General features: G+C 38.6%; 1 protein-coding gene across 2 annotated transcripts; it reads right to left on the bottom strand.

Annotated features, from left to right (window-relative positions):
* Positions 1-3,756: 3,756 nt before the first annotated feature.
* On the bottom strand, positions 3,757-12,566 carry LOC111865583 (leucine-rich repeat and WD repeat-containing protein 1). Of its 2 annotated transcripts, XM_023853741.2 has the most exons (6): positions 12,291-12,566; positions 10,383-10,525; positions 9,894-10,108; positions 6,956-7,172; positions 4,703-4,959; positions 3,757-4,153 (listed from the first exon to the last, which is right to left on the bottom strand). In XM_023853741.2, the coding sequence occupies exons 1-6, from the start codon at positions 12,447-12,449 to the stop codon at positions 3,867-3,869; spliced, it is 1,278 nt and encodes a 425-aa protein (XP_023709509.1). In that variant the 5' UTR covers positions 12,450-12,566; the 3' UTR covers positions 3,757-3,866. The 2 variants fall into 2 exon arrangements, with proteins under 2 accessions (XP_023709509.1, XP_023709510.1); XM_023853742.2 differs by lacking the exon at positions 10,383-10,525 and having other exon boundaries at positions 3,758-4,153; positions 12,291-12,415.
* Between the last annotated feature and the right edge of the window lie 48 nt (positions 12,567-12,614).

The raw sequence follows: 12,614 nt of genomic DNA, 5'->3' as shown, positions 1-12,614 counted from the left end.
ACAAAGAATTGTGGCCACAGACAGTAAAAGTAACAGTAGCTCTGACGATAATGGGGCTAATTACATTGCGGGGACAGTAAAAAGTCTAAAAAAAATCACAAAATCTAAACCCTGATTCAAAATTGAAATACAAAGCATTTCTGATGAATGTGGCAAAGGCCTGGGCTACAGACCAGATGGTGGCGGCAGAACCAGAGTCAGACGCAGACTTAATGCTACTGGGCCAATCAACTCCCACCCCACGCAGGCCTCATGTGGACCCCCAGAGCAATTTTCGGGTGATGTGCGGAAATATACCCTCGTGAAAATTGTGAAAAGTGAACATTCCAAGGGGAAGCATCCTTCTAGGCAATGCAGTGTTTGCACAGTTCACAAAAAAAGGAGTATGTTTACATTTGCAAGTTCTGTGTAATGCCACTTCACAAAGGGGAATGTTTCCAGAAATATCACAATCTCAAGCACTTCTAGGAGCATTGGTAAGTGTTCTCCAAAAATTTTAGCTCATAAAATTAATTAGGAGATTTTATATTAATTTTTAAAGTGAACAGCGCACAAGTTAGGATAGTAGGTTTAATAATGGTGGCCCCAGGGTGATTTAAATATTTAAATCCCCAGTCCACAATGTGTTAAAGTGAACTGCATTCCAACCAAGTCTCATCCAGTCCTGAACTCAGAACTGGCTATTTTACATTGTCAGGTCAAGTAAGAGTATGTCATTTGATGCTCTCTTGGTCAGAGATAATCAGTAGTTCCTTTCATTTGACTATTATTTATCTAGAATCTGCTGCTAAAGGAGGTGTTAGAAACTTTGATTCTAGCTACTTTGAAAACCCACAGAGAATTCAGTACAAATTAATTTTCTTGTATCTGGCTTCAGTTCATCCAGTCATCTGTTTGAGAATCTACTGTTCCACAAGCAGTGGTTTCTAAGCTGTGGTAATTTTAATGGGGCTCAGCATTCCACTTTTAGAAGAGAAAAAATTATTATCCAAAATCTGTTATTGAGTACAATCTCTGTGTTCAACAGTGGGATTTGAAGGAAACTGAGGATTTGGTACATATTTCTCTTCTTTTGAATGTTTTCTGTGAAATGTCTCTTATAAGAACAATTCATGATTTAAGATTTAATTACAGGGCAATAGGCACAGTAAGACTAGTAGTGGGTGTCTTGAATGTGAAATTGCAGTACTCAGTTCTACAGAATTCACTATTTTGATTTCATTCATGATTGTACATATTTAATTTTAATTTTTTATCTAAAGATTCTTAGCGTTGTATTTATCACTATTTATCCTTTGTATGTTAATGACAAAATACTGAAACCAAGTCTTCCCTCACATGGTCTTAGCAACTAGATTTTGATTTTCTCAATAGAATTTTCATTTTTGGTGCTCTGGAAGGAATACTATTGTTCTGCATACATAATGCACACCCATACTGTATCCTTAATTTCACCATCTTTTCTTGCAATACTTTCTCCTTCAGATCTTGCCTGATATCCGAGCTCCAGGTGTTATCTTCTAATCTGGTAGTTAATATCTTGTGATGTTTCAGCCATTGTTATGGTTTTTCACAGCTTCATCCATATGAGAATTCATAATCATAGAATCATGATGAGAGTGATATGTGGTGTGTATTATGTACTGGAGTGGTATGGATGTATGATCCAGCATTGTTCTAGATTTTTTAAGAACGTAGTTTAAGCACTGTTCCATTATGTACATTCTTATAATTTCTAAATGTGGGCATTATATTTCATTTTTGTATTTGACTTACACAAATACACTTTATTACCTTAGCTATTTTTACTATGTAAAATGACACCTACAGTACATGCACAAGGTGAGAGTCAATTAAGTAGAAAGTGCATTTCAAGGTGTTAGGATTTTGACATTCTTCAAATAGCACCATGTAATATGCTTTGCAGAACACATGATGTTTGTTAGCTAATGTGGATAAAATAATGGCAGGAAGCTGATAACTCACCTCCATTTAGTGTTGAGGTTAGGTATGCATGGAGCTCTACCCCCACTCTCATGTCTTCATAGCATAGTCCTTAAGCACAGGTACAATTTTACCTTTTACATTTACTTAACCCAGTGGTGGACAAAAGGAAAATAGTAACTCTCAGTAATCTTTATATGAAATAGGAACCATAGCATGAAGTTAATGATACAGATTTCTTCAATTATGCAAACTCTTGTTACCACTGAAGTTTCTTAACTTCAGCCCATTTAACAGAATTGTCCATAGATTAATTTGCAGACTGTAGCAACTTAAGACAGCAGAGACAAGAACTGCATTGATTAACAGGGAAGTAATAATGATGAAAAAGTTACGTTCATATGAAATAGTTAAATGATATGTTTTTCAAAGACATAAAAAATGTCACCGGATGTAGATCTGTGCTTGAATGTTAATTTCTGTAATGAAATAGTAAATTGGTTAAGAAAGAAATGGGGTGATGCATTCTCACATTGGAAATATGTATTTCTGTATACAAGATAATTCAGTAACCAGTGACTGGGATATGCATTATTACAAACAACTCAACATGTTTTGAGTTGTAGGACTTACGAGAGGGACGCATAAATTGTAGGATACTGAAGTTGAAGTTTCTGTATTGTTTGTTACAGCATTCAGGTATAGTTATATATTATATAACATTTGTCTCTAAAATATGATTTTAAAAACTCAAAACAAAATTCTTAGGCTGTAAAATTATTTAAAAATTCCTTAATGTGATTTTCATCCTACAGTTTATACATTGATAGTGAGCTTATTAAATTGGCTCTGTCCTTGGCATGAAAGCTGCTAAAGGTGTTTAGCAAGCATAATACAAGTATCTTCTAAATCATAAACACTTCACTGGTATGGCAGAAAAATGAAAGGCATTTTCTTTTTAAGGTCTTACTTTAATGAGTGATGTTTTAAAATAAATCGGCTTATCAACTCCTGTCTCATTTCACAATAATGTGTAAAGCAAAGAAGCTTAATTTTATGCCCAGTAAGTGGGTTAGATGACTTAAGTTGGTAATCACAAGAAATCTGTTGTTACATGAACAAGAGATTCTGGCCCTTCAGGCCTTTGCAGAGGTCCACATAAATTAAAGTTTCCCCCACTTATCTGAGAATCCAGTATTTCCCTCCAGCCATGGGTAATGGCTGGTTCAGCACTGCAGCATAAGAGAAACACTAATATTTTAGGTTTCTTATTTATGTGTGACTAAATATGATGTGTAACTAGAGTATGTATATGTGGTCTGACAATAAAGTTCATGAACTCATCATGGTAGAAGTGCTACATTCCTCACTGCTGAATATCTCTGTGGTCACCTTCAAAGTACTCCCCTTGGGAAGCTATGCACCAATGCCAGCGCCTAGTCCACCCTTCATAACAATTTTGGAACTGATTTTGTGGAATGGCCTTCAGAGCTGCCATTGTATTACTCCTGATGTCATCAATGTCATCATAATACCTTCCTTTCAATATTTCCTTTACATTTTGGAAAAGAAAATAGTCACTGGGGGTTAGATCTGGTGAACAGGGAGGGTGTTTCAGCACAGTTATTTGTTTACTAGCTAAAAACTCCCTCACAGGGGGTGCCATGATGTCCCTTTGGCTGTAGACCCATCACCCAGCTTGCGAAGCTATGTTGTTGCTTACCAGGTGTATGCGTACAGCTAGTATTCTAGCATCCTAGATGCACACACCAGGTAAACCACATACTAAATATCAAATTTAATCCATTTATTTGAGGTGCAGTTCTTACAGACTGGCCTGCAGAATTTAATGAGGTTCTTGCATACTGTGAAATGTGCATGCAAAAGAGAAGGTATAACCACAGGTTTTCTGCAAGATGCTTTTATTTCTTCCAACTTTTCATTTTTTTCCAAATACAGACCATGTTGTTACTGGTGACAGCCACCAGATATTTCCCAGTACAGCTAACTGCCACACTGTCCACAACAATGTCATACACATCAAGACGTAGTTTCCGATTGCGGTCAAGATTCATGTCTGTGATGTCTGGCCAGTCCAGAATAGTCAAAGGCTGCACTTCATGTGTCTGTTCTTTCACCTGCATTGCTTCCTTGAGGTTATACAGCCACAGAGCTCCTCGGTCATCTCCACAAACAAGTAGGCCTGCCACTAAATATTAGCAAATATGAGTGCCAGTGGAGGGCTCCTATGAGTCACTATGTTTCGCTCTCACACAGATGATTTGTTCTCTTTGATTTTGTTCAGTGATTATTTATCAATGCTATATCAAGTGCAGATGTTATTAGCATTTGCCTGCATGGGGGGGGGGAGTTGTAAACAATTTGATATGGAGGAAATGTAGATACCAAAATTAATTACATTTTTGTAATATGTTGACAGTCATAAATAACCACATGACTGAAGTCACACGATATTATTATACACTTGTTCACTGACAACATGGGTGTCTTTTACAAAGTAAAAAGAATGCCTTATGTGGAGATCATTTCTCTTCAACTACCTGACTTAGAATCATGGCCTATATCAGGGCATTTAATCCCACCCTTATCATGTGCTGCCTTTTCATGGCAGAATTTCTTGCTTGGCTAGATAAGTTAATGAACACTCCTGTAAGTGAACCAGTTTTATCATGTGTGTGTGTGTGTGTTACAAATTGCAAAGATAATACCAGCAGCAATAAATTAGAAGTGATCTCACCTGGATGACACCCCATATTCATGAAGTAATTATCAGTATTACTCCAGGTCAAGACACGGATTGGTGTTACTGTGAGCTGTTGCTCCTCTCCATTTGCAGCAAGTGTTGCCATCAGGTCCCACACGTATATGACACCATGAAGAGCGCACTTGGTACCTACCATACCGTCCCCCAGAAGTACCAGAGAATCAACCAGTTGGGGTTCACTTGTGTTCTGAATATGTTTCCGTGGAAATTGGAATTTCAGTATTGGCAGACTACAGGAGAACAACATCACATAAATATACTGTTTGACTTTATGTTTTATGTTTACAATACTAGTTTTTAGAACTATCATTAATTTCAAATTACTTATCTTGTTTTCCTTGTGTCATTAGTGGGACTTATAAGTTTTTACTTATAAAAGGTATAGATGTCATGTGCCCAACTAATTAAGCACTATACCATGAAGAAATTTTGGGGAGGGGATGCATAGATCCATGTATTCTTTACCCCAGCACCAGTTGGAGGAGGGGGCACATGGTAGCATAGCTGGTTGAGGCACTATGCTACAAGCTGGAAGGTTGTGGGTTAAAGTCCCAATGAGGTGGATTTTTATCAATTTACCTAATCCTTCCAGCTGCAATATGGCCCTGGGGTCAACTCAGCCTCTTAACAGAAATGAGTACAAGGAGTTCCTGGAGAGGTAAAGGGTGGCCAGCACATAAGGCTGACAACTTTACCGCCATTTGTGAGCCGACCGTCTAGAGAAAATGTGGGAGCCTCAACATCTCACAACCCTATGGGCTTTCATGGCCTGTTACAAGGATGGCTTTACCTTTTATCTTTTTTAACTTAGTTCAAGGTGAGTGGTCACCTTCATGCCCTGGTCTCTTTATCCCAGTGTTGAGAGCCCTCAGTACCCATTGGACAAGAGGTGGGGTGGGCCCCAGAACAAGTGTGGATGTGGAGAGGAGAAAAGTCATGCCTCCACCAGTACTGAAACTCTGACCTCTCAGCTGTCCAGCCTGTACCCAGTTACTATACTGACTGCACTATCACAGCTCTTTAGTTCTTTAATATTAAATTTAATATTTATATGGAATTAAATTATCTAATGAATACCTGAACTGCTTCCATGATATGTTTGGATTCTTAAAGATTCTTTAAGAATCCAAGTATACCTGGGAAGTGATTTAGTGTTAGATGGTCAGTTTCATTATGAATAAATATGAAATTAAATAATAACACAGCATGAATCAATGATATTTAACCTATGCCAAAGAATGTATTTATTTTCAATGATCCAATTCTTGATAAGTACTTATCCTAGATCTACAATTGTATAGATTACTTCAATGTTTTCAATATTCTCAAAAAGTACAGAAGTCACTCTGTTCCCCTTTTCCTCGTTTAATAGCACAGAAAGCAGTGTAATTTGCTTCATGGTACTCTGCTCCAACCTTAGAAATGGATCCCTTCACCTCATGAAACAGCCAAAGGCTAGGCAGATTAGTGACAAAACTGTAGGAATCCATTAAGGGTTACAAGTATATCAATACTGAACAAATAAGAATTAAGAAAGTCGTCTTCTGGGTTTAGGCACCGTGTATTCTTCGTTTTGGCCGACGTTTCGGAGGAACGTAGCGCCTCCATCTTCAGAGCAGTTGAATGGCTTGGAATGCGGAGAGCAGTAGCTGTGGTGATAGGATGTGAAAGGTGCTGCTTATATACAAAGTANCTTCGTCATGTCATTGACGTCAATAGCCTGTCCCCAACCTACCGGTTCTTCTTGTCTACAGCACTTCCTAGTGCTATTGACCTCAAGGTTCCTGGATTCTCTGGGCGATTCTCCCCCCTCCCTTAATCGACACAACACCATATATGGTCTTAATCACTCCCCACTGCTCCCATTGGTCCGTTCTCCCTAACCACCCCCCCTGCCTACTTCGTATATAAGCAGCACCTTTCACATCCTATCACTCACAGCTACTGCTCTCCACATTCCAAGCCATTCAACTGCTCTGAAGATGGAGGCGCTACGTTCCTCCGAAACGTCGGCCAAAACGAAGAATACACGGTGCCTAAACCCAGAAGACGACTTTCTTCATTGTCATCGCCGTGAAAACCTCAAAACTTACAAATAAGAATTAAATTGGAGATTAGGATTCTGGAAGCTTGGGATGACAGCAAAGAATTTTAAGGTAGAGCATTTGCATGTGATCTTAAGAGTTAATATATACATCAAGGAGACAGTGTATCAGTTTATCTTACCTGTCACTCTTCTTCTGTAATGCTTCCTGCGTCACAATCCATCCACATACACCAATGCTACAAGCTGCCATAAGAATATTCCCTTGCAGTGAATAAACAAGGTTAAATATTTCCAACCTTGCTTCTAATGTCAGCAGACAATTAAGCTTCATGTTATAATCTGGAGGAGAGGGAGAACCAATGTCCCATCCCATCACTTGTCCATCACTCAGAGCACCTGAAGCCACAACCACAGAACATAACTTGTATCTAAACACTTGCCCTGGATTAACTGATAGGTTATTTAATGATACGGTTTCAAATGAGGTTCATAAATGAGGAATAGGTAAGGATATGAAAAGACTGTCATAGCTTACCTGGAAGTACTATCCCAGAATTCATTTGGAGAGACTCGTGAAATTAATGGAAAACCTGTGTGACATTAGTGAGTGACATATCTGAGAGCCAAACCAGGTACCTCACAAATAAGAAAATATGAAGACATCTAGTTCAAAATAAACAGAGAATTGTAATTATATAAGATTAAAAGCCCCCTCATTGGTGGTTCAACCTTATCCTGGTGAGGGGGTTTGAGTATGCCAAGGACCCTGAGAGCTATACCAGCGGTAGTGTAGCTACTGGCAGGGCCTCCCTTGCTGGACAGGTCAAAGGGTAGGCATCAGACGAAGAGAGAGACAAATTTCGAGACAACCAACCCCAGTCACAATAAAGATACACCAAAAACAACAGGAGAATGTGAAATGTTTTATATTTGGGTAGCTTGTTAAGAGATGATGGAAGGTGTACAGGTGAAATTAAATCTAGGATTGCCATGGCAAAAGCTGCATTTAGCAAGAAGAAGAACCTTTTTACCAGCAAATTGCACTTAAATTTGAGAAAGAAACAGTGAAATGCTACATTTGGAGCATAGCTCTGTATGGGGCTGAAACATGGACACTTAGGGCAGTAGATCAGAAACATCTGGAAAGTTTCGAAATGTGGTGTTGGAGAAGGATGGAGAAGATCAGTTGGACCGATTATGTGAGAAATGAAGAAGTGTTAATTAGAGTCAGTGAGCAGAGGAATATCCTACACGAAATAAGAAAACGGAAGGCTAATTGGATTGGTCATATCTTACGCGGTAACTGCCTTCTAAAAGAAGTTATTGAAGGAAAGATAGAGGGGCGGATAGAAGTGACTAGAAGACATAAGAAGATGCTGGATGACCTTGGGGACAGAAGAGGATATTTTCATTTGAAGGAGAGAGCTCTAGATCGTATCAAGTGGAGGAACTGTTTTGGAAGAGACTGTGGACCTGTCGTCTTGACATATTACAGATGAATGAGTGAATGAAGATTAAAAGTGTGGCCACCCCCATGTACGAGAGCTATTTTGAAAGTAACCTCCAGTGAGCTGTTAACAAAACACCCAACGAAAAAAAAAACGTACACATACATAAGCTACTTCTCATTGTAGTCATCGGTGGAACTGAGGTACTTGTCGTATCAGGGAATAAGTTTTTGTATACCTGTGGGCTCAGCCACATGTTGACACCTTCCATCAACTCCTCATTATTGTTGAAATGGTGTGTTCTCAACCAGTTCTTCAGGTAGGTAAACAGGTGGCAGTTGCTCGGAGCAAGATCAGGGGTGTAAGGAGGGTGGTCAAACAATTCCCAGTTGAAATGCTCTAGCAGAGATCAAGGGCGAGCAGCCGTATGTGGACACATATTGTTGTGGTGTTTTAGATAAAAACAAGATGATGCATAATGTCCAGAAACATAATATCTGTACTTTGAACAGTAGCATCCATCACTTGCTACAGATGACCAACCACTGCGCTCTTCATCGTGAACATTTATTTGTTCCCACATTTTTGAACATGCTACACCATTGTTTTACACTTCCTTCACTCATTACAGTTTGGCCGTAAACCATGCATAATTCATGATAGATTTCCACAGCACTGTTTTTAACATGAAGAAAGCAGATAACAGTGCAAAGTTCAAGGCTGATGGGATTATCAGTTGCAGGACACATAACACTGCAGAGGTGCACAAACACTAGGTGACCAGTTATGTGAATGGTTTACAAGGCAATGAGTCATGTGACACTACTTCGCATCCACAAGCTCTCCCCTGCTCCTACATTATTTGCCTAAAATAAATGAAGGTCACTTTCTGAATAGCCCTTGTACTATACAGGTTAGCTGTGGTAAAACAAACTCTGGATGTAACAGGCCAATATCTTGGCTGAAGCATCAGCAGTCCAGAATGTAATAGATTTCCTCCAGTAGAACACTGGGACAGAGCTGTCAAAGACAATGACTGCTTATTCTACTATCATTTCCATTTTACTGTTATAGATCCCTTATCCCATATAATGCAATACAGCGATCTAAAACCAAGCTAAAATTCAGACTGTCATATGTATAGGCAATTTCTGTCTCACAGATGAATTCACACATGTAAATAAGTGTCGGTTTATAATACCAGCACTGTTAGCAATCTCTGAATTAATTTGTGGATTCAGCTATATGCATATTTAAGTTTAGTATTTCCTACAATTTGTAATTGTCTGAATTGGGATAGCTCAGTCAGTAAAGTGGCTAAGGGCTATGTGTACAGAGTTCAATTCCAGCTAGAACATGGACTTTTCTCTTTGCCACGAGATTCTGGTTCAACTGGTAGTGAGGTATCTTCCCATCCTGAGCACAAAAATGACCAACTTACCTCCATATCACACAAGGATTAAGAATTTGTGAAGTTGTATCTGCATGGTCCCTATACACTTTCATATGCTGCTTAATCCGTGGGGCACCTTTCCCTATATCTTTTATTTGATATAATGCAGTAAAATGTATGCATAACTAGGTTGTAAAACATTTATACCATTATCCTGACCTCTGCCGGAGCTGGTAACAAAAATAGCCGTCTTTAAGGCCAAGAAGTAAGACTTACAGAACAATATGCTGCACTGTTTAGGATGAAACAGCAAACTGCTTACAGTCACTGTCTTCGATCTGATAATTTGGCACTCAAAAAAAGCCACGCCACCCTCAGGATGGATCAGATGTAATGTTCCTCTTGCTCCGGCAGCAGCTAGGATGTTCATCTGTGGGGGATCAGCCAGCTCAACAAACAGCGTTGTCCAGGCTATGGAGTAGAACATCTCCCTTGAAAGAAATGAAAATACTTGGTATTCTTCAAGTTACAGTCTTGAAATGTCTACTGCATTCATAGAGGATAAAAAGTTACACAGAATAAATGGATCATCTCTGGTTAAGGTGAACTGTCTCGGGAGGCCAGCTAGCAAAGTGTTGTACCATAAGCTGACAGATGATCAAAGTTGACTGAATCTAGCCATACTGCAAAATGGATTGTGACCTTATTCAATTATGTTACTTTTGACTTACTCTGAAATGTAGACATTCATAATTTATAACACACCTTAAATCCTTTGAACTAAATTTCCCTGTCACCTCTCCTGTTTTTACATTGATCAAACAAATGCTATTTCCTCCACATGTTGCAACTACATTTGTGGTTTTCTTTTGGTCATCTCTGTTTGGTTCAAAGGCACACTGCCAAACCTAAGGGAGATGAAACAAAGTGAGGCTGTTATGGCCATTCACATACAGACCAAAACTTGGTGCACAAAGAATAGATTCTGGAAGTTGGTAAGCTTACAGTGTAATGCACAAACGGCAAACATGTCACAGTTCCAATGGGCATGAATAAATATGCAATTAGGAAGGTCCAAGGAAACCAGGTGGGACTGAAATTAAATGGAACACATCAGCTGTTGGTCTACACCAATGATGTGAATCTACTGGGTGATAATGTAGATACCATAAAGAAAAACATACAGACTTTAATTGATGCAAATAAAGAGGTTGCTCTAGAAGTAAACACAGAGAAAACTAAGTATATGTTGCTGTCTCGTCACCAGAATGCAGGGCAAAATCATGACATAAAGATAGGAAACAGGTGTTTAGAAAATGTGGCACAGTTCAGATATTCGGGAACAACGATAACAGATCGAAACCTGATTCAGGAGGAAATTAAGAGGCGACTGAACTCAGGTAATGCTTGCTACCATTCAGTCTAGAACCTTTTGTATTCTCGTCTGTTGTCCAAAAACATAAAAATTAGAATATACAAAACAATAATTTTGCCTGTGGTTCTGTATGTGTGTGAAACTTAGTCTCTGACATTAAGGGAGGAACACAGACTGAGGGTGTCTGAGAACAGGGTGTTGACGAGAATATTTGGACCGAAGAGAGATAAAGTTACAGGAGGTTGGAGAAAACTGCATAATGAGGAGCTTCATAACTTGTACTCTTCTCCAAGTATACTTAGAATGATCAAGTCAAGGAGGATGAGGTGGGCAGGTCTTGTAGCATGAATGGGAGAGACGAGGAATGCATATAGGATATTGGTGGGAAAGCCAGAAGGAAGACCAAGGCGTAGGTGGGTGGACAATATTAGAATGGATCTTAGAGAGACAGGATAGGATGGTATGGATTGGATATATCTGGCTCAAGATAGGGACCAGTGGAGGGCTCTTGTGAACACGGTAATGAACCTTCGGGTTCCATAAAATGCTGGGAAATTCTTGAGTAGCTGCAGAATTGGCGGCTCCTCCAGAAGGGCTCAGCTCCATGAGTATTCATGTATTCATGTTTTTGTAAATATTTATATATGGCTACTGTTATGACATTGCACAAATGTGATGCAGTATGTAATTATGCTTACTCATGTTGACTACTTCTATATCCGTGGTGTTTTGAAAAAACCATGTAAGGATTTATGGAATGCTGAATAAATGTTAAAAAATGTTAAAAATGTTAAGTAAGTAAGTAAGTAAGAAAATCCATTTTCACAGTGTTATGATAGTAATACATTTATAGTGCATTTATTGGCTTTCAGCTTGTTCTTAATTTCTGAGTTATATTAATACATCATACTGGACACCAAGTCTTTCCTTACTTAATTAAGTAGAGCATTTACGTGAGAATAGCTGGCTTTTCAAGTTACAATATGGAGCCCACTGCTTTCCATCTTCTCTCAGGAGAAAAGTTACCTATTTGTTTCATTTCAGAAAGATATTTGTCTCATTATAACACTTCCGAAGTTAAGTAATGTATTGAAATCGAAATATAATCGACAGTAAAGAGGCATGCTGGTTTTGAATACTTTCTGAAGGCCTACTACAATGTCAGTCCTTAAGTGTACAATATTTTGCATGCGAATTCCACTATTTTAATACTCCACTTTATGATATATATATATATAATGTAAATGTACAAAATGATATCTTTTATAAAATGTTTATCACATACTGCTGTTTTTTACCTGAGTCTGAATATCTGCTGGGTCATTTTTTCTTGAATGACATCTTAAAAAATGTAGAGGTTCATAGTCTATCTGATAATTTTCAACATAAGGCACGGACGAATTTTCACTCTTACATGGCACTTCATTTACTGTCTCATATACCAGCTTCCTTTTCATTTCTAAGAAGAGATTTCTTTTCCTCCTCCTATTATGCTTGGACTTCCATGGATTTATCGGAACGATCGAGACACTGTTTTCCCGCTCAAAGTTCAGAAGTACCACTACTCAGAGTCTGCAAGAGCCTCTAACGGGACAGAATAGCCAACATGAGACAGCTCCTAT

The sequence above is a fragment of the Cryptotermes secundus genome, unplaced genomic scaffold (genome assembly GCF_002891405.2).
Source record: "Cryptotermes secundus unplaced genomic scaffold, Csec_1.0 scaffold1132, whole genome shotgun sequence".
NCBI classification, from domain to species: domain Eukaryota; kingdom Metazoa; phylum Arthropoda; class Insecta; order Blattodea; family Kalotermitidae; genus Cryptotermes; species Cryptotermes secundus.
This window is presented reverse-complemented; position numbering and strand designations above follow the sequence as displayed.